We start from the raw sequence: 25,119 nt of genomic DNA on the forward strand, positions 1-25,119 counted from the left end.
CACAAGTCTGTTCCAAATCTTTTCCAAGTTTTCTGATGTATCAGTAGCATAAATGAAATAAACTGAAGAGTAAACCATCTGGACAGCTGAATGAACCATTTACCCCGACGACCAGCAGGGAGCTGACTGGTTTGTGGTCGCTGGTCTTCAGAGCCATGTGACTCTGGTAATGCTGCTGCGTGATGTTCTTCCCTCGCCACAGAATACGGTCGCACCAGGCAGGAACACGGCATTTTTCACTTCATGCACAAGAAGAAAGAAAAGGTGTTCTATAAATACATACACCAAACATTTGTATTACAGTGTATCTGTAACACTTCTCCTGCACCGCTCAGGTGATTTATAAAGTTTGCTGTAGTTTTCTGATGAAATGCATGTCGTATGTTCACAAAGTGAAACGTGTAAGGCAAGTTGTTTAACACTGCTACAGAGCAGAGTCTCATAAATGAATGACAACTTCCTCTTTGCAATATTTGCATGTCATTACAATGTTTTCACCAATACTCAAATGAAGTATAGTAGAGTATTCCAAAGTGTGGAGTACATGTTTCACTTTGTGAAGTAGAGTATATATATATAGAACATACACTACCGGTCAAAAGTTTTAGAACAACCCAATTTTTCCAGTTTTTTATTGAAAATCAAGCAGTTCAAGTCAAATGAACAGCTTGAAAGGGTACAAAGGTAAGTGGTGAACTGCCAGAGGTAAATAAAAAAAGGTAAAATATAACGTACATTTCAGAATTATACAAGTAGGCCTTTTTCAGGGAACAGGAAGTGGGTTAACAACTTAACTCTATGGAGTCTTGGGCTATTCTGTCCATTTTTGAATTCTTTTCATGCCTTTGTAAGTCATTTTGTGTCTTTTTTTGGTCATTTTGTGTCTTTTTTTAGTCATTTTGTGTCTTTTTTTGGTCATTTTGTGTCTTTTTTTAGTCATTTTGTGTCTTTTGGTGTCTTTTTTTGTCATTTTGTGTCTTTCTTTGGTCATTTTGTGTCTTTTTTTAGTCCTTTAGTCCAACATAAAATGTGATTTTGAATCTTTTTTTTTTACTTTCAAAACACTATCATGCTCAATAAAGAATTTTAAATGTTGCTAATGTGCATTAATTTCAGAGTACACTGAGACATTAAACTGCATCATTTTCAATTAAATTCTGGAAAAGTTGGTGTGTTCTAAAACTTTTGACCAGTAGTGTATATTGTTTGCAAGCTAAAAAACTTCCACACAAATTGGTCAGTTATTGAAGTACTTCACACTTGAACTCTCCTTACTTTAACTAAGAACATTACAGTAGCATTAAAGCTTCAGCTAAAGCAGCCAGGAGTTCATATGAGATTACCTCGTATCCCATTTGTCAGATCCAGTGTCGTATTTATAGGTGGGCTGGAACTCAATCTCTCCCTCCTCAAAGCCAACAAACACGGCCTCCTCATCGATCTGCCTCTTGAGCTGAGAACCGAACGCAGCTGGTAAGTTATCACCACTCACAAACATGAAGGATGAGTAAAGACTATTGAAACAGAATAAAAGACAAGACTGTGGTTGATATAACCTGATCGAAACTGTGAAGCGTCTCAAAGTCCTTCTTGCCGATTAGCTCCTTCACGTTAGAGACGTCCAGCTCACTGATCCTGTAGTTGAGGTCCCCGATCCATAAAATCACACTAGAGAGACAGAGGAAGAGACATGAAGAGAACTTGAATTAGAGCTGCACGATTAGGCCAAAATGATAATCACGATTATTTTGATCAATACTGTAATCATGATTATTCATCATGTTAGGGAAAACATCTGTATTTTTATTGCACTACTTATAAACAAACAATAGGAACAGTTTTTAGTTTTTAGTGTCTGGTGCTTGTTGTAAACAACCAGAGATCGCTAAGTGAACACCTCCTGCAGCAGCAGCACATACACACTGTACTGCTACAGAGCTAACTGTTAGCCTGTTAGCACATACACACTGTACTGCTACAGAGCTAACTGTTAGCCTGTTAGCACATACACACTGTACTGCTACAGAGCTAACTGTTAGCCTGTTAGCACATACACACTGTACTGCTACAGAGCTAACTGTTAGCCTGTTAGCACATACACACTGTACTGCTACAGAGCTAACTGTTAGCCTGTTAGCACATACACACTGTACTGCTACAGAGCTAACTGTTAGCCTGTTAGCACATACACACTGTACTGCTACAGAGCTAACTGTTAGCCTGTTAGCACATACACACTGTACTGCTACAGAGCTAACTGTTAGCCTGTTAGCACATACACACTGTACTGCTACAGAGCTAACTGTTAGCCTTTAGCAATTTGCAGACTGGACGCTAAGGGGTTAACATCCCCTCCGGCTCTGCATCTGGGAGAGACTGCTGCAGGAGGACTGTGCTGCTTCGACTCGTTCTTACTCTTCGTAACGAGCCGCTGGGGCGGAGGCTCGTTACGAAGAGTAAGAACGAGTCTCCACTGCTTCGCAGGCTTTAACAAATGACGCGTGTTGTTGTTGCCTCGAGTACTACGTCACATTCTGCTTAGCGTTCTATCCAATCAGCAACCAGGCTTTTTTCAGGGGAGGAAAACGGCCCCGCCCCCTGGTGGTTGGTGGACTACTGGTGTAGAAAGTGCTTGATTAGATCTGCAGGAGAGACGCATTTTAAAATGGAAATATCACTGACAATCAGGTTAATTTAATCGTGGCGGCCAAAATCATGATCACGATTAAAATTTGATGAATTGTGCAGCCCTACCTTGAATATCGAGCAAATATTGTCACAGTTGGATATCGATATAAAAGTATCAAAATAATACAGAGTAATTTCTGATCATACAATATCACATAATTAAAAGTAACAGCAGGTTTTCTTCCACACAAATAATAATTAAGACCAAATTAATTAAAATAAAATATCAATATCGATCAAACCTACTAAAATGTTCTGTTTTTTGGAGTTACTTTTTGTATGATTATTTTAACAATGGAAACAAGCTACATGGCTGCATGCTGTAAGGGTAGTGATCTCATGAAATGTTAAGTTAGAATAAACAGAATAAATTGGGGGTATTTCATTGTAATGAAATGACATAATGTGAATAAATGTAACTTGAATGAAACATTAACACATTAACTCTGCACAAGTCATATAGGCCTTCATTGATGACAACAACTCCCATGATGCCATGTTTCTGCACAATGCTATCAAAGTCTGGCAGCTTTTGTTATTGTTTTGATTGAGAGAGCCCTCGTGGCAGAAATGACACATGTTTAAATGTTTCTAAAGACACCAATTAATACATATAATAATAACTGTAACTCTATGAAAATGAACTGGTCTCCTACTCGTGCTTCATGATGGTGAGTGGAGGCTGGGTAGGATCGAGCTGGCGGAAATGGAGGCGACTGCATATGTCCTTGTAGTCTTGATTACGTCTCTCGTATTCCTCAATGTGGGCGGCGAGGTGAGAGTTGACCACGCAGATATCAGAGTTGTGGAAGCGAAAACGGATTGCCACGGCACCCTTATTTCCCTGTGAATCAATAAATGATGGAGAGAGAGAGAGAAAAAAAACTCAGTGAGAATAATGTAACAACACAACTAGAAGCCCCTGCAGAAAGATTTAGTGACAACACAAAGTTTCAGACAGGATGCAGTTATATATGCTGCTTTGCTTGACAGTAATCTGACATTATTCATGGACACTTGGCATGTTTCAGATGGTTCTTGGTGCAGATCATTAAACAGACTCCCATTACTGCAGCAACGGATGGAGCCCCCCCCTCAGCCAGCCATCTGCTCCACGCTGCAGGGACTGCTAAGTAAGCACCGGCACGTACAAGACAAGAATAATCTATTCTGCTACAGTGCACGAGGAGTTAAGTTGGAGCGATTGGTTGGAGCACTTAAAGGCACGGGGCTCAAACTCAAATTACCTGCTGGAGGCAGTATTGAAATGACCAAGAAAGACACAAAATTACTAAAAAAAAGACACAAAATTACTAAAAAAAAGACACAAAATTACTAAAAAAAAGACACAAAATTATTTTAAAAAGACAAAATTTAAGAAATACACAAAAACACTACTTTAAAAAAGAAACAAACTTACCAAAAAAGACACAAAATTATTAAAAAAGACAATTATTTAAAAAAGGACACAATATTATTTTAAAAAAGACACAAAATTACCAACAAAAAAGGACAGAAAATTACTAAAAGACAAAATTATTTAAAAAGACACAAAATTACCAAAAAAGACACAAAATTATTAAAAAAAGACAAAATTTAAAAAATACACAAAAACACTACTTTAAAAAAGAAACAAACTTACCAAAAAAGACACAAAATTATTAAAAAAGACACAAAATGACCAACAAAAAAGGACAGAAAATTACTAAAAGACAAAATTATTTAAAAAAAAAGACACAAACTTACCAAAAAAAGACAAAATTATTTTTAAAAAAGACACAAAATTATTAATAAAAAAGACACAAAATTACCAAAAAAGTAATTAAAGGGACCTTCCACACACAACACAGTAAAGTGCCATTCATATAAAACTCACATTAAACTTTCATATCAAGGTGGGAGCCACAAAATATTGTCACAACAAGATAAATTATCTAACACTTCTAAATCAAAATTTTTTTTTTATCTTGGTAAGAAACAAATAATCATCAGGTCACTCTGCTCGGGCCAGTTCATCACTGCTGGCAGCTTTAATTTATCTTGCTTCAAGAGTTAATTTCTTATTTTAAGCGTTCAATATTTAAGAAATCTTGTCAAGGTAAATTATCTGTCCATGCAGCAAGATCATTTCCCTCAGATTTACTGTTTTTATCTTCTTTTTAGACTAAACACCTTTTTTGCAGTGTATACAAAAGGCAGCCTGCTTATTAAAGCATGCCCTCAGCAGCTCAGAACTGGTTATAATGTAATATCTTACACAAAACAGCAGAAAACCTAGAGGAGGAGCAGTTAAAACAGTGCTCACCATCCTCCCCATGATGCCGGTGCCCACAGTCTCAGCCTCCACTTCAGAAATAAACTCTGCATGTTCCTTCTTCACGTAGAAGATCAGCATGATGCCCACCAGACGCACCAGCTTCACCTGCAGCACAACATAAGCACATTTACAAAAGGGAAAATATGCACAATAATTCAGGGAATATACCATGCACATATGCTGGATATTTTTATTTAATGAGATTTTATGATCTGTAGCCCTTTGTAGCAGGCTCAAAAGTGTTAATTCACTGTTGAAGACATTATGGGTGATGTGCTGTCTGGAGAAAAAGAGAAGTAAAAATGACCCAAAAAAAAGACAAAAAATTACAAAAAAAAGACACAAAATGACAGAAAAAACACTTAATTACTTTAAAAAGACACAAAATGACCAAAAAAAACACAGAATTACCAAAAAAGGCACAAAATGACAGAAAAAAACTAAATTACTTAAAAAAGAAACAAAATTACCAAAAAAAACACAAAAAAGACACAGAATTACCAAAAAAAAGACACAGAATTACCAAAAAAGACACAATATTATTTTTAAAAAGACACAAAATGACAAAAAAAAACTAAATTACTTAAAAAAGACAAAAAAATGACCAAAAAATACACAGAATTACCAAAAAAAGAGACAAAATGACAGAAAAAAAGCTAAATTACTTAAAAAAAGAAACAAAATGACCAAAAAAGACACAGCATTACCAAAAAAAAAGACACAGAATTACCAAAAAATACACAAAATTATTTTTTTAAAAGACACAAAATGGCCCAAAAAAGACACCAAATGACAAAAAAAAAAATACTTAAAAAAGACACATAATGACCAAAAAATACATAGAATTACCAAAAAAAAGAGACAAAATGACAGAAAAAAAATGAAATTACTTAAAAAAGAAACAAAATGACCAAAAAAAGACACAGAATGACAGAAAAAACAACTAAATGACTTGTGCTCTGTAGCCATTTGTAGCAGGCTCAAAAGTGTTAATTCACAGTTGAAGACATTATGGGTGATCTGCTGTCTGGAGAAAAAGAGAAGTAAAAATGACAAAAAATTACACACAAAAAAAGACACAAAATGACAGAAAAAAACTAAATTACTTAAAAAAGAAACAAAATGACCAAAAAAAGACACAGAATTACTAAAAAGACAAAATTATTTTAAAAAGACACAATATGACCCAAAAAAGACAAAATTACCAAAAATACAAAGAATTACCAAAAAAGACACAAAATGACCAAAAAAAGACACAAAATGACCCAAAAAGAGACAAAATGACAGAAAAAACTAAGTTACTTAAAGACACAAAATGACAAAAAAAAGACACAGAATGACAGAAACATAACTAAATGACTTGTGCTCTGTAGCCATTTGTAGCAGGCTCAAAAGTGTTAATTCACAGTTGGAGACATTATTATGATGTGCTGTCTGGAGAAAAAGAGAAGTAAAAAAAAAAAAAGTATGTCCCAGAATACGTAGTAGTTGTGCATTGGAGGGCAGAAATAGTTTGATAATAACCATAACCCTGTCAACATGGAGACGTGAAGGTGAAAACATTTATTTTTCAGCCTGCTGAGCTGTTCAGAGCCAGCTACAGTCAGCCAAGTGTCTCTAGTCAGAGCTCCGGCAGTTAACGGAGGAATGACACGTCATTATGGTGCAGACGTCCAGTTAGCTGTGAAATGACTCGAAGAAAACAGTACAACCAAGAAAGAGGAAGCTAATACGCTGCAGTCAGCACTCTGAGAAAAGGGAAGCAGAGGAAATACAATAAGGGGAATAAAAATTAAATAAAAAGAAAGACAAAACAGTAACCAAGGCCTGGCTAAGCTAATGAAATAAACGGGGATATTGTGAATATCCTGCATGATATGATGGCAGTCTCCTGTAGACGGTTACTATGGTTACCACAGGCAGAAACTGCATCAGCTTTCTGACAGTTTGCTTTAAGGTGTGTGCAGTGCTGTGTAACCAAGCCAGACTTTTTTATTATCAGCAACTTGCACACACTGCTTGTACAGGGCGAGGACGAGTTGATCTTCTGTCCGTTTGTTTCTAATAATAATCTGTACAGCCTTTTGTATCGCTTCAATACTTTCCATTATACTGAATGCATCATTAAAGGATATATCGTTTTAAAGACGTGGTGTTGAAAAATAAGTTAAGTATTAATAGATTAGATCAGTAGTTCTCAACCTTTTTGAGTCGCGACCCCCAATTTAACACACATGTTGTCCGCGACCCAGTTCAGATCACCCAAAAAAGAAACAAAATTATCACAAAAAGACACAAAATTACCAAAAAAGGAAACAAAATTACCAAAAAAGACACAAAATGACCAAAAAAGACACAAAATGACCCAAAAAAAATACACAAAATTACCAAAAAAAAGACACAAAATGACAAAAAAAAGACACAAAATGACCAAAAAATACACAAAATGACCAAAAAATACACAAAATGATCAAAAAAAATACACAAAATTACCAAAAAAAAAGACACAAAATGACAAAAAAAGACACAAAATGACTAAGAAAGGACACAAAATGACCAAAAAAGGAAACAAAATGACCAAAAAAGACACAAAATTACCAAAAAAGACACATAATGACCAAAAAAAAATACACAAAATGACCAAAAAAGACACAAAATGACCAAAAAAAAAGACACAAAATGACCAAAAAAGGAAACAAAATGACCCAAAAAGACACACATTCATTCATTCTCGTTAACTGCTTATCCGCACTCGGGTGGCAGGAATAACTATAGTAATCCAGGAAAACCAAGATAAAGAATAAAAGAGTTCCTTACTAAGGCATACTTGGCGTCTGGATGCAAGGCGTCGGACACGGCCTTGGTCCACTCCAGCTCTTTGGGCGTGTCGTTGAAGAAGAACGCCTCCTTACTGAGGTCCAGCTCCTGGAAACTATCAGAGGGAAACATGATCAAGCTTTCCTCACTACGTTCACGGTATTCTCAAAACTTTTTCACTCCAACACCAAAGTAGTAAAGTGAAACGTAGGCAGGATTAACCCTCTGGAGTCTTATAGGGCTGTTTGTCCATTTTTTTTTATCCTTTTTGTGTCTTTGTAAGTCATTTAGTGTATTTTTTAGCCATTTTGTGTCTTTTTGTGGGTTTTTTTTTAGTCATTCTGTGTCTTTTTTGGTCATTTGTGTCATTTTGTGTCTTTTTTTGGTCATTTTGTGTCTTTTATTAGTGATACTGTGTCTTTTTTTAGTCATTTAGTGTCTTTTTTAGCCATTTTGTGTCTTTTTGTGGGGTTTTTTTAGTCATTCTGTGTCTTTTTTGGTCATTTGTGTCATTTTGTGTCTCATTTGGTCATTTTGTGTCTTCTGTGTTATCTTTTGGTCATTCTGTCTTCTCATTTTGTGTCTTTTTTGTTCATTTAATGTCTTTTTTGGTCATTTTGTGTCTTTTTTAAGTCATTTGTGTCTTTTTGTGGTCATTTTGTCTTTTTTGGTCATTTTATGTCTTTTTTGGTCATTTTGTGTCTTTTTGTGTATTTTTTAGTCATTTTGTGTCTTTTTTGTCATTTTGTGTCTTTTTTTGTCATTTTGTGTCTTCTGTGTTTTCCTTTGGTAATTCTGTCTTCTCATTTTGTGTCTTTTTTGGTCATTTTATGTCTTTTTGTGGTAATTTTGAGTATTTATGTGTCTTTTTTTAAAATTAATTTTGTGTCTTTTTTAGCCCTTTAGTCCAACATAAAATGTGATTTTGAATTTTTTTTTTTAACTTTCAAAACACTATCATGCTCAATAAAGAAGTTCTATCATTTTATACTAAATATATTTGAGCTTTTGACTCCAGAGGGTTAATAACTGAATGCGTGGGTGGGCATGTTCTCTACTTAAATCAGGCTGACTGGTTGCATACATCTGTCAGAGACTGGGCCAGTTCATGTCTGTGTGTCTGTGTAATGGGATTAAGTGGAGAACTGAGAGGCAGAGTGGATGTGACTTACCCCACACAGTACATGTCAGGAGGGTTCAGAGTGCAGCTCAGCCAGGGTTGGAGGCTTTCCTTTGGTGTCTGTCCGTTCACATTGTACGTGCCCAGAAAGAACCTGAAACAGCAGAAAGATAGGTAGAAAAAAAAATGAAACACAAAATGACAGAAAAAAAAACTAAATTACTTAAAAAAGACTAAATGAAAAAAAAACCCACAGAATTACCAAAAAAGACACAAAAACTATTTTTAAAAAGACACAAAATGACAAAAAAAGACACAAAATGACAAAAAAAACTAAATTACTTAAAAAAGAAACAAAATGACCAAAAAAACCCACAAAAAAGACACAGAATTACCAAAAAAGACACAAAATTATTTTTTAAAAAGACACAAAATGGCCCAAAAAGACACAAAATGACAAAAAAAACTAAATTACTTAAAAAAAGAGACAAAATGACAAAAAATACACAGAATTACCCAAAAAAAGAGACAAAATGACAGAAAAAAAACTAAATTACTTAAAAGACACAAAATGACCAAAAAATACACAGAATTACCAAAAAAGACACAAAATTATTTTTAAAAAGACACAAAATGGCCCAAAAAAAGGCACAGAATGACAGAAAAAATAACTAAATGACTTGTGCTCTGTATCCATTTGTAGCAGGCTCAAAAGTGTTAATTCACAGTTGAAGACATTATGGGTGATGTGCTGTCTGGAGATAGATGAGAAGCTGGAACAAAAGGTGAAGAAGAGAACAGAGAGCCGTACGGTTTGTTTGCCAACAGTCTGTCTGCAGACTGTGAGGGCTTGTAGCAAAACCTGTCTTTCCTAAAAACCTTCCAGTTCACATCAGGAGAGTTTAAAATAGTGAAACAATGACCTGGATCTATATTAAGATGATGCCTCGCTGCTTTACTGCAGCGGTAACTAGCTCATGCCTTCACGTTTTATTTTATGTAGGTTGAATGAGAAGAACTGCCGTTTTTCAGCTTTGTTTCTGTTTATTTTAAGGAGCCAGTATCCCATAATGATGTATTTGACCTTTGACCCCAAAAACGTAGTTACTGCATTGATATAAAAGGTTCTAATAGTAATGCAAAAACAGAGTGGAGTTACAACAATGTTGTCGTCTTCTTTCAGCTTTTATATTTAGTTTTCAGTGAATAAACATTTTCAAATTGATTTTGTTATCAGTGTGTTTAAAAGTGTTTAACAACTTTATTCAAAGATTTGTGTAATTTAGACTTAATATAAAGAAATGGAATGCCCTGCTTAGCCTACTGCCCCCGCGACCCGGCCCCGGATAAGCGGAGGAAAATGGATGGATAAAGAAATGTTATATTTTAGTCTTAATATAATTTTATCTCACTTTTTTAATTCATCACTATCTAGATAATAATTTCCCTTTCAAACAAACTTATCATTTCTATTACTTTTATGATTAAATTAGTATATATATCCAAAGTGGCCTAGAGGTTAGGAATCGGGCTTGTAACTGGAGAGTCGCCGGTCCGAATCCCGGTACTGACAGGTCTAGGACTGAAGTACCCTTGAGCAAGGCACCTAACTTACACTTGTGTGTAAAAGGGATGGGATAAATGCAGAGGTTGAATTTCCCCATTGTGGGATTAATAAAGTAATCAAAAAAAAAAAATAAGCAGACTGTGGTAAGTGCAATTACTGCTTGGTTTTTGGATTTTGTGGTTTTTATATCATTATTTCTCTGAAATAAAGCAAAATTGAAATCTAAAACCTTGTCACAAGATAAAACAGACATCAAGGAGTAGGGATGGGTACCGTTCACATTTGAACCGATACGGTACCGATACTCGGTACCTGGGAATCGGTACCGGTACTCAACGGTACCAATTTTCGGTACTTTTGCGTTTGAAAATATAAACTTTAAAAAATATATCAAAACAATATAAAATCCAGGATGAGCAGTGCTTTATTGTTGAGTGAACGTGCATTTTGTAACATGAAGGTTGGAGTGTTATCAAAGAATGCAGAGGAGCGCTCTCAGGTGGCAAAGCATGGAGGAGAAAAAAAAAAAAAAAAGGTTGCAAGTGCACGTGTGATTTGTTGTGATGACGTCGTAGCTGTGCGGCGCAGCACCGGTCAGACAGTATTGTGGGCATGGTTGGAATAAACAAAGTTGAGTCGGGCTGCTCTGTGCACATATCGAGGATGACGCAGGAGTCCGAGGGATTTAATTTCAGCGAGACAGTTTGGAATAAAGTGGCAGGTAATATTCCTGAGTTGAAGAGCGGAGTTTTAGCGGAGGACCAGAGATGCAGCAGCTAGTTGCTAGCTGTTAATGACCAGTCTACAGAAGAATGGAGAGAGCAAACGGAGTAAGGCCAAGCCCGGGTAGAGACATTGGAGAGATAGCAGCTGGCGGCGAGCAGGCCGAGAGCCGGCTGTTAGTCTCTGTGCCGGGTTGGAAGAGGGCAGCAGCTAGTGGCCGCGGTGAGCAGACAGGACCAGAGGAGAAGGTAAATAAAAAAATAGTGCGATCGTCAGCACGCTTGTTAATCAAGACGTCAAATGAAAACAGGTTGAAATCAATGATCAGTTTAAAGGTAACGCCGTTTAGGTACCGAAACATGGTACCGTTTGATTTTGCTTGAATCAGTACTCGGTAGTACCGACGGAATTCGGTCGGTACCTATAAAAGTACCGAATTCGGTACCCATCCCTATCAAGGAGTTCATTTTTAGTTACTGCAGTTATAGGCTTTGTAGAGCAGAATATATATAGAGCAGCCCTTACAGTCAAACACAGTAACGCTTATTATCCGTCTACTGTGCAGGAGATAAAGAGAATAAAAACAGTCTCATCTCTTGACTTGTGAACCGTCCCACTGGAACTTAAGTGCCTTGCTGAAGGGCAACTAAATTGTTAAAACGGTAAAAAGGAGCCAGCCTCGTCATTTAGCTCCCCACTGAGGTTTATTCTCAGTGTCTGTTCCAAACAGAGAAACAGCTTCTGATCCCATTCAGCAGCTTCCTCTCTGACCTTCAGGCTGCAGCACGGAGCTGCAGTTTGTGATTTTGTGCTGACGGAAATCTCACTACACAACACACTTTCTGCCCTAATGTCCTATTCTGAGTGAACTAAAAAGATGCTGAAGCCGTCTCAAAACAATAGTATTGCATTGCTACTTTGCTGAGATTTTTTCCCACTAATCTGCACATCAGCATATATATTCAGTGCATTCTCTGTACGTACTGAAATATGAGATAAAAGCAGGCATGAACATGGTGCAGCTCACAGTAAAAAATCCAAGAGCATTGAATACATATTTTCTTTGACCATTTATAACATAAACAATTTAAAGTCACTGTTTAATAATTTATATATAGAATTATATAGAATTTATAATCTATTTAATTGTTTGCTATTTAAATTTCTGTTTTTTGTTTTTTTTAGAGACACTGTGAGACATTTTTAAATAAAGAAAACAATGAAAGGTTTTTTTTTTCCGTTTTTTTTTCTTTGGCAAGCACTTAAATATGCTCAAGGGTAGCTGGTATCACCAACATGTATTTTATTAAAATGTACACATATTTTAATGCAAACTATTCTATCATTACCGTAACATTTAACCATTTTTTTCATCAATTTTCATTCAGATTTTGTTCTTTATACATTGTTAAAAAACATTATGTTTGATTATATTCTGTTAAATAATACATTTTTAAACAAATGTATATTTATTTTTATAAAGTTTATTAAATATTTATTGTATATAAGTGTGGGGAAACCATGACATTTTTATCTGCATGCATTAAGGCAGGGGTCTCAAACCCAAATTACCTGGGGGCCGCTGGAGGCAGTATCAAAATGACAACAAAAAAAAGACACAAAATGACAAAAAAAAATACACAAAATGACCAAAAAAAGACACAAAATTACAAAAGAAGACACAAAATTTAAAAAAGACACAAAATGACACAAAATGACCAAAAAAGAAACAAAATGACCAAAAAAAGAAACAAAATGACCAACAAAGACACAAAATTACTAAAAAAAAACAACATAAAATTACAAAAAAGAGACACTAAATTACTTAAAAAAAGACACAAAATGACCAAAAAAGACAAAATTATTTTTTTAAAAAAGACAAAATTATGTTTAAAAATATAGAAAAATATAATTTTAACACAAAACAATGAATTGTGCCTCATTATGGCTATAGTGTTCATTCTTAGAGAACAGAACTTAGACTGGCTTCATGAGAATCACCCACATGTCCAAACACAATTCAACCATTTCTGTCTCTGCTATTTCTGGAAAACTACTGAAGATGATTTATTAATATCCAGGTTCATGCAGGGACAGGTGCGTTCCCAGCAGGCTTCAAGCAAAAGATAAAGGTAAACACCTCGGAGAGGCTCTGAGTCACCAACACAAACACATCCAGACCATTTAAAGTTCCCAATTAACCTGATCTGCATGACCCCGGGGAACCTGCACCAACAGGACAATTACACCCGGAAAGAACCGTTTATGGCACTACAAGTTCTGTCTGTGAAGATTATAAGGACAAACTTTACTAAACTAAATATATTTCACTTTTATATGAATGAACAATATAGACATAATGAGCCACAATTCATTGTTTTGTGTTAAAATAACATTTTCTATATTTTTAAACATGTTTTTGATTCACAAATTCATTACTGTAATGCGTCCAGATAAAAATGTCATGGTTTCCCCACACTTATATACAATAAATATTTAATAAACTTTATGAAAAAAATAAATATGCTTTTGTTTAAAAATGTAGATTTTGTGAAAATTTTGTGTCTTTTTCAGTAATTTTGTGTCTTTTTTTTTGTAATTTTATGTCTTTTTTCAGTAATTTTGTGTCTTTTTGGTCATTTTGTGTCTTTTTTGGTCATTTTGTGTCTTTTTTCGGTCATTTTGTGTCTTTTTAAAAAATAATTTTCTCTTTTTTTTGTAATTTTATGTCTTTTTTCAGTAATTTTGTGTCTTTTTGGTCATTTTGTGTCTTTTTTGGTCATTTTGTGTCTTTTTTCGGTCATTTTGTGTCTTTTTAAAAAATAATTTTCTCTTTTTTTTGTAATTTTGTGTCTTTTTTTTTTTTTTTTTAGCAATTTTGTGTCTTTTTTGGTCATTGTGTGTCTTTTTTTGGTCATTATATAATCAAAATATATAATATTATATATATTATATCAAACAAATTAGATCTGAGAATTGCTATTACTCTTTACGCTAAGAAAACAAACGAACAAACAAATAACAACAAAACACTGAAGGCAGTTACAAGAACGTCCTCATCCAGTTTGCAGCCTATATTCTATATCCTTTGTAAGGGTGTAAATAAATATTAAGGCATCCATCAACCAGCAGGAGGCACTGTAGGCATCGTAGCTAAACCATGGTGCAAAAACAGCCCTTCAATACAGACATCCAGGCCTCTGCAGGGACGTTTATTTCTACAATGAATAAGAGATTAGAAGCAGAGCTACAGTCTAATGCACCACGTTGATGCATTTCTCGACAGTCTGAGACAGTGGAGCTAAATTTAGCAAAGCGCTAAGTACACAGAAATACAAACCCACAGATGTTGACTCATTCTTTTTACATAACACTTCCAGGATCCAAACTGTGATCACAGTTTCACACTGTTTCTGCACAAACTGTCTTTCATAGAAAAGTTCAAGAAACTCTTTTGGGTTCTTAAGCACAACTGCACAGCTGTCTCAGCACATTTACTGATACCAAGGAAGTGAAAACGTGTTTCCTGTGATGATAGCGACGTGCTTATCTGTGGTATCATGATTACTTCGTTCTACCACCACAAGCCTCAATCTGCAAAGCATGCTCGTCTTTACAACAGATTCTACACTGGCACCAAAAAGCAACTATAAGTAAATAGGGTTGTCAAAAGTATCGATACTAAAACGTTGTATCCGGATACAATACTCATTTTAAAAAGTATCGTTAATTGACACAGTGTCAGAATACATAAGCATTAAGAGTTAATAAGTTTACATAAATGTTGGTGACTGAAAAGTCTTATTTTCCCAGAATGAAGCAGAGAAAAGTCGACCAAACAGCAACACACACAGCTGAAAATATTGTTCTAATTGTTATTGTTTATTGTAATTATTTATTTTTTGCACTACCTCAGACCTGAAGCTTGTTATCATAGTTGCAGTTTCTTTTTGCACAACTGTTTTTTATTATAAATATTTAACCTGAGGTTCTGTTCATTTTTTTAAATTTTTTAAATTTACATTTTTTATTTTTTTTTGATTATTAATTTAAACAAAACACAACATAAGTCACCAATGGACAAACACAGTAAAAAAGAAAAAAAAAGAAAGAAAAAGAACGACAACAACAAAATCACAAAACCAACCTAAATAAATAAATAAAACAACAATAATAAATAAGAACTTTAACACATTAAATAATATTAAAACTAGACACAAACAGACATCAAACATAATTACCACATAAAACATACAGTATACATAAACTTAATAACCTAAGATAAAATATTCTGTTCTGTTCATTTTTACATGTTGCATTTTTCTTGTTAATAAAAATGTTTGTTAAATTTTGGGGTCTTTGTTTTTATCCTGGTGGTATCGAAAATGCTATCGAGTATCAAATATTTTCCTGAGTATCGTATCGAGTTGAACATTTTAGTATCGTGAAAAACCCTAGTTCAAACGTAATTTTCCAAAAATAAAATCCCATTGACTTGCATTGAACTAGGGTGGAAGTAGACATCTCGATGGCTGTATTTCAAAACAAAAGCATGTGAAACCAATATGGCTTGATGGTGCTACGGCTAAATAAGAAATTGCTTTTTTGTACACTGTAAAAAATGTTTGTAGAAATTACAGTAAAACAGCATACAACCTCAAAATACTGTTCTAATTATTATTGTTTATTGGATTCATTTATTTTCTGCACTACCTCAGACCTGAAGCTTGTTGTCATAGTTGTAGTTTCTTTTTGCACAACTGTTTTTTATTATAAATATTTAACCTGTGGTTCTGTTCATTTTCACATGTTGCATTTTTCTTGTTAATAAAAATATTTCTGTAAAATTTTGGGGTCTTTGTTTTTATCCTTGTGGTATCGAAAATGGTATCGAGTATTGAATATTTTCCTGAGTATCGGTATCCAGTTGAACATTTTAGTATGGTGACAACCCTAACTGACACAAGAAACAGTTATAAGTGGAGTACCTGAAGTCCTCCGGGTAGGTGTAGAGGTCCTCGTTCTTCAGCAGCTCACACCTGATGAGGTTGTCGCGCAGCCTGAACTGCGGCATGGCGAGGATCTGAGCCTTGTTGGAGGTGGTGTGGCTGGAGGAGCGCACCAGGTCATCCCGCTCCTCTCGGCTGCCCTGACTGAACACCAGGAGGGAGAGGAGAAGGAGGAGCGGGGGAGGAGGAGGAGGAGGGGAGGGAGACAGACCAAGATAGAAACGGGGTCATTTTATCATGCTGCTGTGATTTCACAAGGAACACTTTATCATAAACGGAGCGTTTGGCTGCATGCACAGCAGCAAGTTATTATAGTTAACCAAAACTAACGACATAACGAAAAAATGAGAATTGACAAAACATTTTCGTTAACTGAAATAAAAATAAAAATAAAAACAAGTTTTTAAAAAAATCGATAACTAACTGAAACTTTATTTTGTGGTTACAAAACTAACTAAAACTCACTAAAATTAGAGTTAAAATGTCCTTCGTTTTTTTGTCTTTGTCAACTTTTTTCATCCGTAAACCTTTTTGGTTGATATGAAATCTATTTAATCTATCTGGTTTTATGACTTAATGAACTTATTGGGGCTGAGATGGATCAGACAAAAGAAATAAAGGAAACATTTATTGTGACTTTTTTGAATCTGGCACCCAACAAATACCCCATTACAAAACAACTACAACTAACACTAAAACTAATAAAAACTAAACTAAAACTAAGCATTTTCCATAAAATAAAAACGTATTAAAACTAACTGAATTTAAAAACAAAAAATCACAACGAAATCAAAACTAAAACTAATGAAAAATCCAAAACTATTATAACCTTGATGCACAGTTGCCAGTTCACATTCAGGCTCCGTTCACACGAAGGGAAAACGCAGATATTTCCATGCGGTTTGACCTCTCGTTTACACGAAAACCACCATTTTTATCACAGAAAACGATAATTTCTAAAAACTCCTCGATATAGTTTACTGATCAAAAACATAGTGATCGTGAATTAATTAGTCCGGTGCTTGTTGTAAACAAACAGAGATCACTAAGTGAAAACCTCCTGCAGCAGCAGCACATACACACTGTACTGCTACAGAGCTACCTGTTAGCCTGTTAGCAATTTGCAAACTGGATGCTAAGGGGTTAACCATCCCCTCCGGCTCTGCAGCTGGGAGAGACTGCTGCAGGAGGAATGTGCCGCTTCGACTCGTTCTTACTCTTCTTAACGAGCCACCGGCCCCGCAGCTCGTTAAGAAGAGCCGAAAAGTTGCTAATTATAGCAACTAAGTCGCTAAGTAGGCTACATTGCTTCGCTGGCTTTTACAAATGGCACATGTTGTTGTGGCGCCGAGTACTACGTCACATCCTGTTTAGTGATCTATCCAATCAGTAACCAGGCTTTTTTCAGGGGAGAAAAAAGCCTGGTTAAAAGAAAAAAGTCACTCTAGTCTTGTCGTGTCAACTGGGAGAAACGGGGTTTTAGGTTCTCACGCTATTCCTATGCGCCAGAATGCTTCACGTCATGTGAGCGGCCTTTGTTTTGGTTTGTTTTTTATTTTTAAGTTTGTGCAAACGCTTTTGGTCTGTTTGAAATTGAAAAAACAACTGCTATACTATATCGAGGAGCAGAGGCGAAGGAGTGCACAGAGGTTAGCATTTTCACTGCTACAGCTTTCCCATCCAAGTCGTATGGACATTGACGGCGTATTTATGCGGGTTGATGTAAATGACAACTTTTTTTAAAAACGATATTGGGTGCACGATGTTATTTTTGAAAACGGAGGGGGGGAAATATTTGTTTCTCTAAATACCCTGCTATATATAAACGTGGCCTCAGGATACTGGAGCCTAACTGCGTCGAGCAAAACAACTCCTAAAAGATGGAAATAAAATGATAACCTTCCGCTCTGCACTAAGAGCCTAATGTACAGTAGATCACTGCAGTGACAACAGGAACCCAGGCTATGCAGCGAAGCTCTATTTCCATGCCGTCAATATGGAATGAGGCTGAGGGGAGAGGAGGAAATGTAATACGCCTGGAGCCTGTAATCTTCCAGGAATATGCTGTAACTAAACTCCATCTTTGGGTATCATTCCAAAAGTGGCAGTAATGGCTTCCAAGTTAAACACCTGAACTGAACAAATTTGCATTTTAGACTTTAACCATTTTTAACCCTTTGATGCACAACAAGTTTTTATATTCTATATCTTTGCAATAACTTAATTTCCTCGATTCACTTGTTTTTGATCATCATATGTACTCATTTCTTGTTTTCTTTTGTATTTTTTTTAATAAAAACCCTTTTTTTTATCACTACGCTTCTAATGCACAAGGTCATTTTTGACCCATGTTGTGCATTAGAAGGTGTTTATATGTTGTCACCAATTTAAAACCTGACAAAGAAGACACAAATATTAACTATCCTATTTTGTTAAATTAGTGTTTTTCCAATGGAAATTATTATTTGGTGGCTCTAATAAGTCTCAAATGTTAAAATATGTGATTTTCCAATGTAACCTGGTGGTTCTAACAACTCTTTTAAAGTTAAACCTTCAAAATAAGACAAACAAAGTTACACATAAATATACTCAAATTGTTAGTTTAGTGAATCACTTTTTGTATCACTACGCTTCTAATGCACAAGGTCATTTTTGACCCATTTGTGTAAACTTGATGTAATAATACAAAAACTATTTTTCTTCATAAAGTATGAAAGGAAAAATGGATATAAAGATCCGTTGTAATAAAAACAGAAAAGATATTCAAACACACAGCCAGCATGAAATAACATGGGGAATGAATGCGGGTCATTTTGACCCATGTTGTGCATTAGAAGGTGTTTATATGTTGTGCATCAAAGGGTTAATAATAAATTAAACTCTCACGTACACAGTATCTGAAGTAAAAGTGGGGGAGGAAAGTCCTTTTATCAGCATAATTCTCCTTTTTGCAATCATACGTCTCGTAAGAAATGTACTGCTGTAGACAGCGAAACGGATTTAAGCCACCTTAAAAAAAAAAGGTTCACCGAGCAAGATGTTTTCTTATATCAATTTCAGTTCATGCTTTATTTAGAATATTTCAGATGCTTTTGATTCAGACAGAACATTTCGTTAGGGAACTGAAGCCGATACCTGTGCTCTCTTCAAAGCCACCAAACTCTTCTGACATAAACAGTCATTTTACTTTGCAGAACACAGTGCAGTTGCTGGTCTACCGCTGCCTCAATAGTGAGTTGGTGTCACACAATAAAACTAACAAACGAGCTGATTAAGGTAGTTGTATGTTACCTCATGTCCTGTGAAGCAAAATGATGAAGATTGACATAATGGCTTCAGTTTCCTGCTATTAAGGACCATCTAAAGACAAGGTAAAGTGGTGAAAATATCCCAAATATAGTGCAGACTTAGACCAATATTGATTTTCTTAGGTTGCAAAATCATGTTTTGTTGCAGCACCTGGAAAAAAAAGTGGCCTTTCGCCCAAATGGGCACGGTTTTGCACGACATAGCAGCACATGCTTTAGCAAGTGCCCATAGCGAGCTCTAGGACTGTCTCTGCCTGTGCTCAGGTATTATAACCTGCAGGCAACTTGCACAGAAATTGTACATTATATTAGTGACTACACTAGTTATTAGATAGTTAGTTTATTAGTTGCTAAACTTATCCTAAAAGTGACGAGACCACCTGACAGAGTAAACACGGGAGATGCAACTGTGGCCGCCGTGTGCACAAAGTCAGCAGCTGATCATAAACAAAGCAGCATGGCTAATTATGCACAGCTTCTCTGCTGATCATAAACATAGTGATTGTGAATTAACCGGCATCGCTAACTGTGCACAACTGTGTCCGGTGCTTGTTGTGAACAAACAGAGATCGCTAAGTGAACACCTCTTGTAGCAGCAGCACATACACACTGTACTGCTACAGAGCTAACTGTTAGCCTGTTAGCAATTTGCAGACTGGACACTAAGGGGTTATCATCCCCTCCGGCTCTGTGACTGCAGCTGGGAGAGACTGCTGCAGGAGGACTGTGCTGCTTTGACTCGTTCTTACTCTTCTTAACCAGCCTCCGGCCCCGCAGCTCGTTAAGAAGAGCCGAAAAGTTGCTAATTATAGCAACAAAGTCACATCCTGCTTAGCGTTCTATCCAATCAGCAATCAGGCTTTTTTAGGGGATAGAAAAGACCCTGCTCTTCTACAGGGATGAAAAAAGTCCAGACAAAAGCCGGCTCCGGACTGTTCGTATTCAGATTAGGAGCGTTTCGGCGAGTGAGACCCGCCTCATCCCGGGTATTGGGCGTTAGTGGAAACAGCCCTAATGCTCATCAGACAGACAACACTCCAGTGTGATGCAGGATGTAAGGCCCTGCCCCCGCAGGTGAGATACCTAGATTTAGGGGAATCCCCCCCGTCCACAGCAGTACATTTTTCAGCTTCTGTGTCTGTACTCTGACCTGCTTTTCCAAACTGGCGTGGGCGTGCCGACTGTAGGTAATATACACTGACTGTTATAAGCACCTCACACAACCTCACTTTATAAAAATCTTTATAAAAAACTATATCGAAATTCTCAAGGATACAAACAACACACTGCATGAAAACCAAAACTGTGTGGACAAGAAAACTCCTAAGGGAACCTTTAAGTCCTTCCACTTTGGTATTCTAAGATCCTTTCTACCATTGTAAAAGACATGATTGTGTAGAGTTTTGTTTTCTTAAAAAGGCCCCATTTGTGAATATTACAAAGGACTTACCTCTCTGTGCTGGAATATGCTTTGGCCTTCTGTATTCCACTGTTAGATCCTTTCTCCCTTTCTACATTTCCCTTTTTGTCTGATGATTTCTCTGTTTGGGAAGAGCAGGAGAGAAAAGGAATATTTAATGTTTTCAATAAATGTGAGGGCAGACAAATATATTATTTGCAGGTTGCCAGTTGGAACAACGTGATAATTTGTCCCGCCAGCTGCTCGGAGACCTTCCCAGCAACATTATCTTAAACTCTGCCCCAGGTATTAACAACTTGGTACGACTCCCTCTAATAAGAAAGAACCCAACCCTGAGCAAACCCATATTTCAACCCATTAAACAACTGATATGGAGAATAAATTAAAGCTAATTATCGACAAGGATTAAAAACAAACCCGTACAGTAAAACACCAGTAACTCATAAGTGGCCTGGTCGGCGCTCAGTTGTTGTGGCTGATTTACTGAGGCTGCCTTTTGCAGTTGGTTGCAGTTAATGCATCCTAAGTAGCTGGATTTAATGGGCGAGTGTGAAGTATGAGACAGCATGGCCCCTGTCTCCTGCAGCTTGGCAGGCAACACAGCTGGCTGCTCTGAAAAGGAAAGCCCAGTTCTTTGAGCAGGAAATTAAACTCTACAAAGTCATAACAGGCTATATTTATTAAGAGTGCACCTGACCAACGGTGCTGCACTGGATTATGACCCAAAAGATGCGACACATAATAGGCTTTGGTATTTGTGATTGTTGCATTGCACGACTTCTGTTCGGCAAACTGAAAGCCAGTTTTTCTCTCAAGATGGGAGGATCTCAATCCATGACGCATTGGATTTCTGATGTTTACACTGACATCAACTGACCCGACATGAATCAAAAACAAGGTTTATGACGTAAGGTAATTCATTTATTACCTTACATCATAAACCTTGTTTATAAAGAAGGGTTTGTACATTTATTTTTAAGTTTATAAATTCTGTATTTATACAGAAGTTATAAACCTTTGGTTAAGGTATATGGGAAAAAAAACCTTTACAAAGCCTATTCAAACAATAGAAGCTATCGTTAAGATAACTCTGAACTAACCCACTTTATTGGCACATATGTTTTGGACTTGTCCAAGCATCGCCACCTATTGGGTTAAGATATTTCAAAGTTTATCTGAGATTTTCCAGAAATGTATTAAACCAGACCCAGTTCTTGGGTTAGCTGTTATGGAGCTCTCTCTCTTTATCAAACAACCAGAAGAATGTGATTTGTTTTCGTGACACAGTTAGCGAAAAGAATAATTCTGCTGAACTGGAAACAGAAATTCACCCTGAGAGGTAAGATAAATACCTTTTACACAGTATGGCAGCCATTTATGGACTATTATACCAAACATAATCCCATGAAAAATTAACAACTGTAAATTTTAGAACACTTGACATCCTCCAAGTTGTATTATTACTATTTAAATTGCTTTCTTTTATTTGTAAACCTTATTATTATTGTTTTGGTATCTGATTTGCCTCCACCTAGGCCCTGCTTAGCCTGCTGCCCCCGCGACCCGGCCCCGGATACGCAGACGAAAATGGATGGATGGATGGGTTTTTGTTGGTTTGTTGTTGGTTTATTTATTGCTTTTATTTTTCTACCATCATTCTGTTCTTTCGTGCTGATTTGAGGCATAAATTAACATGTATCTTCTTTATTTTTGTATGTGAACAAAAGGAAAAAACCCCAATAAAGAGAAGTTTAAAAAAAAAAGAGAGAATTCTGAAGTAAACTGACAATGTTCTGATGTCCAATGTCCAATTTCTGTTACAAAGGTATAAGTTTTCTCACAGCTTTGTTGAAAGCAGCACTAAAGCCTGACTCAAACAAGTCCGCTGCTTTTATCACCATCACCACAACTGGCAATGCAGTGTTACTTTTTGCAGCATCTTTCTTTTACAAAGGAAATGTTCTCACCACTCGAACTCTACCAAGAAAACGAGCTGTTACATTTGTGGCCAAAAGGTCAACACAGCACAAATGCTTATGCTGTTTGTTTCATTTTCTAAGAGAAAGGTTCAGCTAAAGGCTCCATAAAGTCAACTATAAGCTCCATAAAATAAAATAAAAACCCTAGAGGGCTCGATTGACATTTTCATTCAAAACTAGTGACTTTGTTGCTTGCGAGAACAGGAAAAGGAAAAGAAGATGGCTATTAGTTTGACCGAGAAAACCACCAGCAAACTGTGAAATTCTTTTGAAAGGGTGTTATGTGCTTAGAAATGCTACATTTAGGAGTAAATGTGAAAATCTCCTTGTACACACACACACACTCACACACACACACACACACACACACACAAAAAAACTGCTTCAACCCTAAGCCTTAGATTGCAAGGACACATGCTGTTCGATTACCCAATTAGGGTAACAAGGATGTGTTAATCATATTCTGCAGTTTGCATCAATATCCTTTCGGTACAGTAACTTTAAAGTGTTTGTTCTAAATTATTTGAATACCAGAAGGATCAAAACATAATGCTACTTCCAAGATTTATACATTTTTCCTGTGTTCCTTGCTGTAAAAACAATTAGAACTTGCAAAACAAGAAACGTAGCAAAACGGTAGTTATCATCAGAAAATGTTGACGCACACATAAACTGAGTAGATATACTCGGATATTAACAAAAAACTTTTGGTGTCCCTAAATACATCCACTCCTGTTTGCCCTCTGTTTTAGACAGTAACACTCTGCTCTCTGTTTAAGAAAATACATATATTGTCAGTCTACAATATTAATATACTTCAATCATGCATATTAATTCATAAGTATATTCATCTTTCCCACTTGCTGCCCAAATCTTTTCATGATTTTTTTACAGTTAACTCTCAGGTCCATTCTTACAACACAAGACACATAATAATATAATAAATGATAAACTTCATCTACGACACATACTCAGTTTCCTTTTGCTTACAGAGGCTCCATACAGCAGGAATTATCATATTCATGTAGTTAAACTATCTTCATCCCTCAATAATTTTAAGTTAAGACTGAAAACTGTTAAATCATGACTCCTAATAGTTTCTTTTCCAGTCTAGTCGTCATTGGATCATTATCTCGTATACGTGCTCATACACTCAAATACTATTGTTTATGTTTATACACACCCATGTTTTTATTTCTGACTTTTTTGTGTGTGTGCTATAAAATGGCACTTGTATTGCTTTCTCTCATTGTTGAATTTTTGTATATTTCTTGGGGAGGTGCTTTTTTATAAGCCCATACAGGGTTTTTTAACCCCTCCTGCACTTACTATTCATGCTTCATTTCTGTCTTCTTGTAACTGTCTTTTCTCATGGTGCACATAAATAAATACAAAATACCACAATGTGTGTCTTGAGTGAGTTAAAGCACACTCAGTAGTGAATGAGGCCTATAGGCCCCATGAGGGGTTCGTATGTTTGAGTAGCTCGGTTGTTTCATGGCATATTTTACATTCCTGCTCATGCTTTAGTATTGTTAACCAGCTAATGAGCTTAACTTAACTTTCAACCACCGAGAAGTAAAAAAAGATGCCTGACAATTGTTAGAATAAGCTGTCATTCTGTCTCTGTTGGACGTGGGTTACTATCCGTGGAAGTACGTCACTAACCTACATTTTTTATTAAACTTCTGTCAGGTTATAAAAAAGGGTTCAAGGGAAAGTAGACTGCATTCAGACTTTATGATCTGACCAGCCTTTGTGTTGTCAGGGACGTGTAGATTGAACCCAGAGACTCTGTAACTGCACATTTTTTCATGTATTGTAGTAAAGTGAAGTTAAAATGAGAACTGGGACGTCTCCTGCTCATCCTTTACCCATCAAACGATCGGCGCAGAGAGATAGGTGAGAGGATTTTGTGTTGGAGTCAGATCATTTAATTTTAAAGGTTTCCTCGATGCATTTATCAACATAATCTGCAAGTGCACACGGCTCTCTATTAGGGTTGTCAAAAGTATCGATACTCGAAAAATTTTTTATACTAAAACGTTGTTTCCGGATACGATAATCATTTTCAAAAGTATCGATAAATAATAATAATAATAAATAAATAAATCAGGCACGTAGTATGCCCATATTACGTTAATTGACACAGTGTCAGAGTTAATAAGTTT

At 36.0% G+C, this 25,119-nt stretch overlaps 1 protein-coding gene across 2 annotated transcripts in view; it reads right to left on the reverse strand.

Moving 5' to 3' along the window:
* Window positions 1–25,119, reverse strand: part of inpp5b (inositol polyphosphate-5-phosphatase B) — a 49,678-nt gene that overhangs the window by 10,263 nt on the left and 14,296 nt on the right. For both annotated transcript variants that reach the window (XM_059339718.1, XM_059339719.1), the window contains 9 exons: window positions 21,000–21,090; window positions 16,221–16,385; window positions 8,995–9,096; window positions 7,823–7,937; window positions 4,994–5,110; window positions 3,345–3,532; window positions 1,557–1,668; window positions 1,344–1,453; window positions 104–239 (listed from right to left, as the gene is read on the reverse strand). In XM_059339718.1, the coding sequence (XP_059195701.1) occupies window positions 104–239; window positions 1,344–1,453; window positions 1,557–1,668; window positions 3,345–3,532; window positions 4,994–5,110; window positions 7,823–7,937; window positions 8,995–9,096; window positions 16,221–16,385; window positions 21,000–21,090 (1,136 nt within the window). The remainder of the gene's footprint in view (window positions 1–103; window positions 240–1,343; window positions 1,454–1,556; window positions 1,669–3,344; window positions 3,533–4,993; window positions 5,111–7,822; window positions 7,938–8,994; window positions 9,097–16,220; window positions 16,386–20,999; window positions 21,091–25,119) is intronic.

The sequence above is a fragment of the Centropristis striata genome, chromosome 8, assembly GCF_030273125.1.
Source record: "Centropristis striata isolate RG_2023a ecotype Rhode Island chromosome 8, C.striata_1.0, whole genome shotgun sequence".
Taxonomy (NCBI): Eukaryota; Metazoa; Chordata; class Actinopteri; order Perciformes; family Serranidae; genus Centropristis; species Centropristis striata.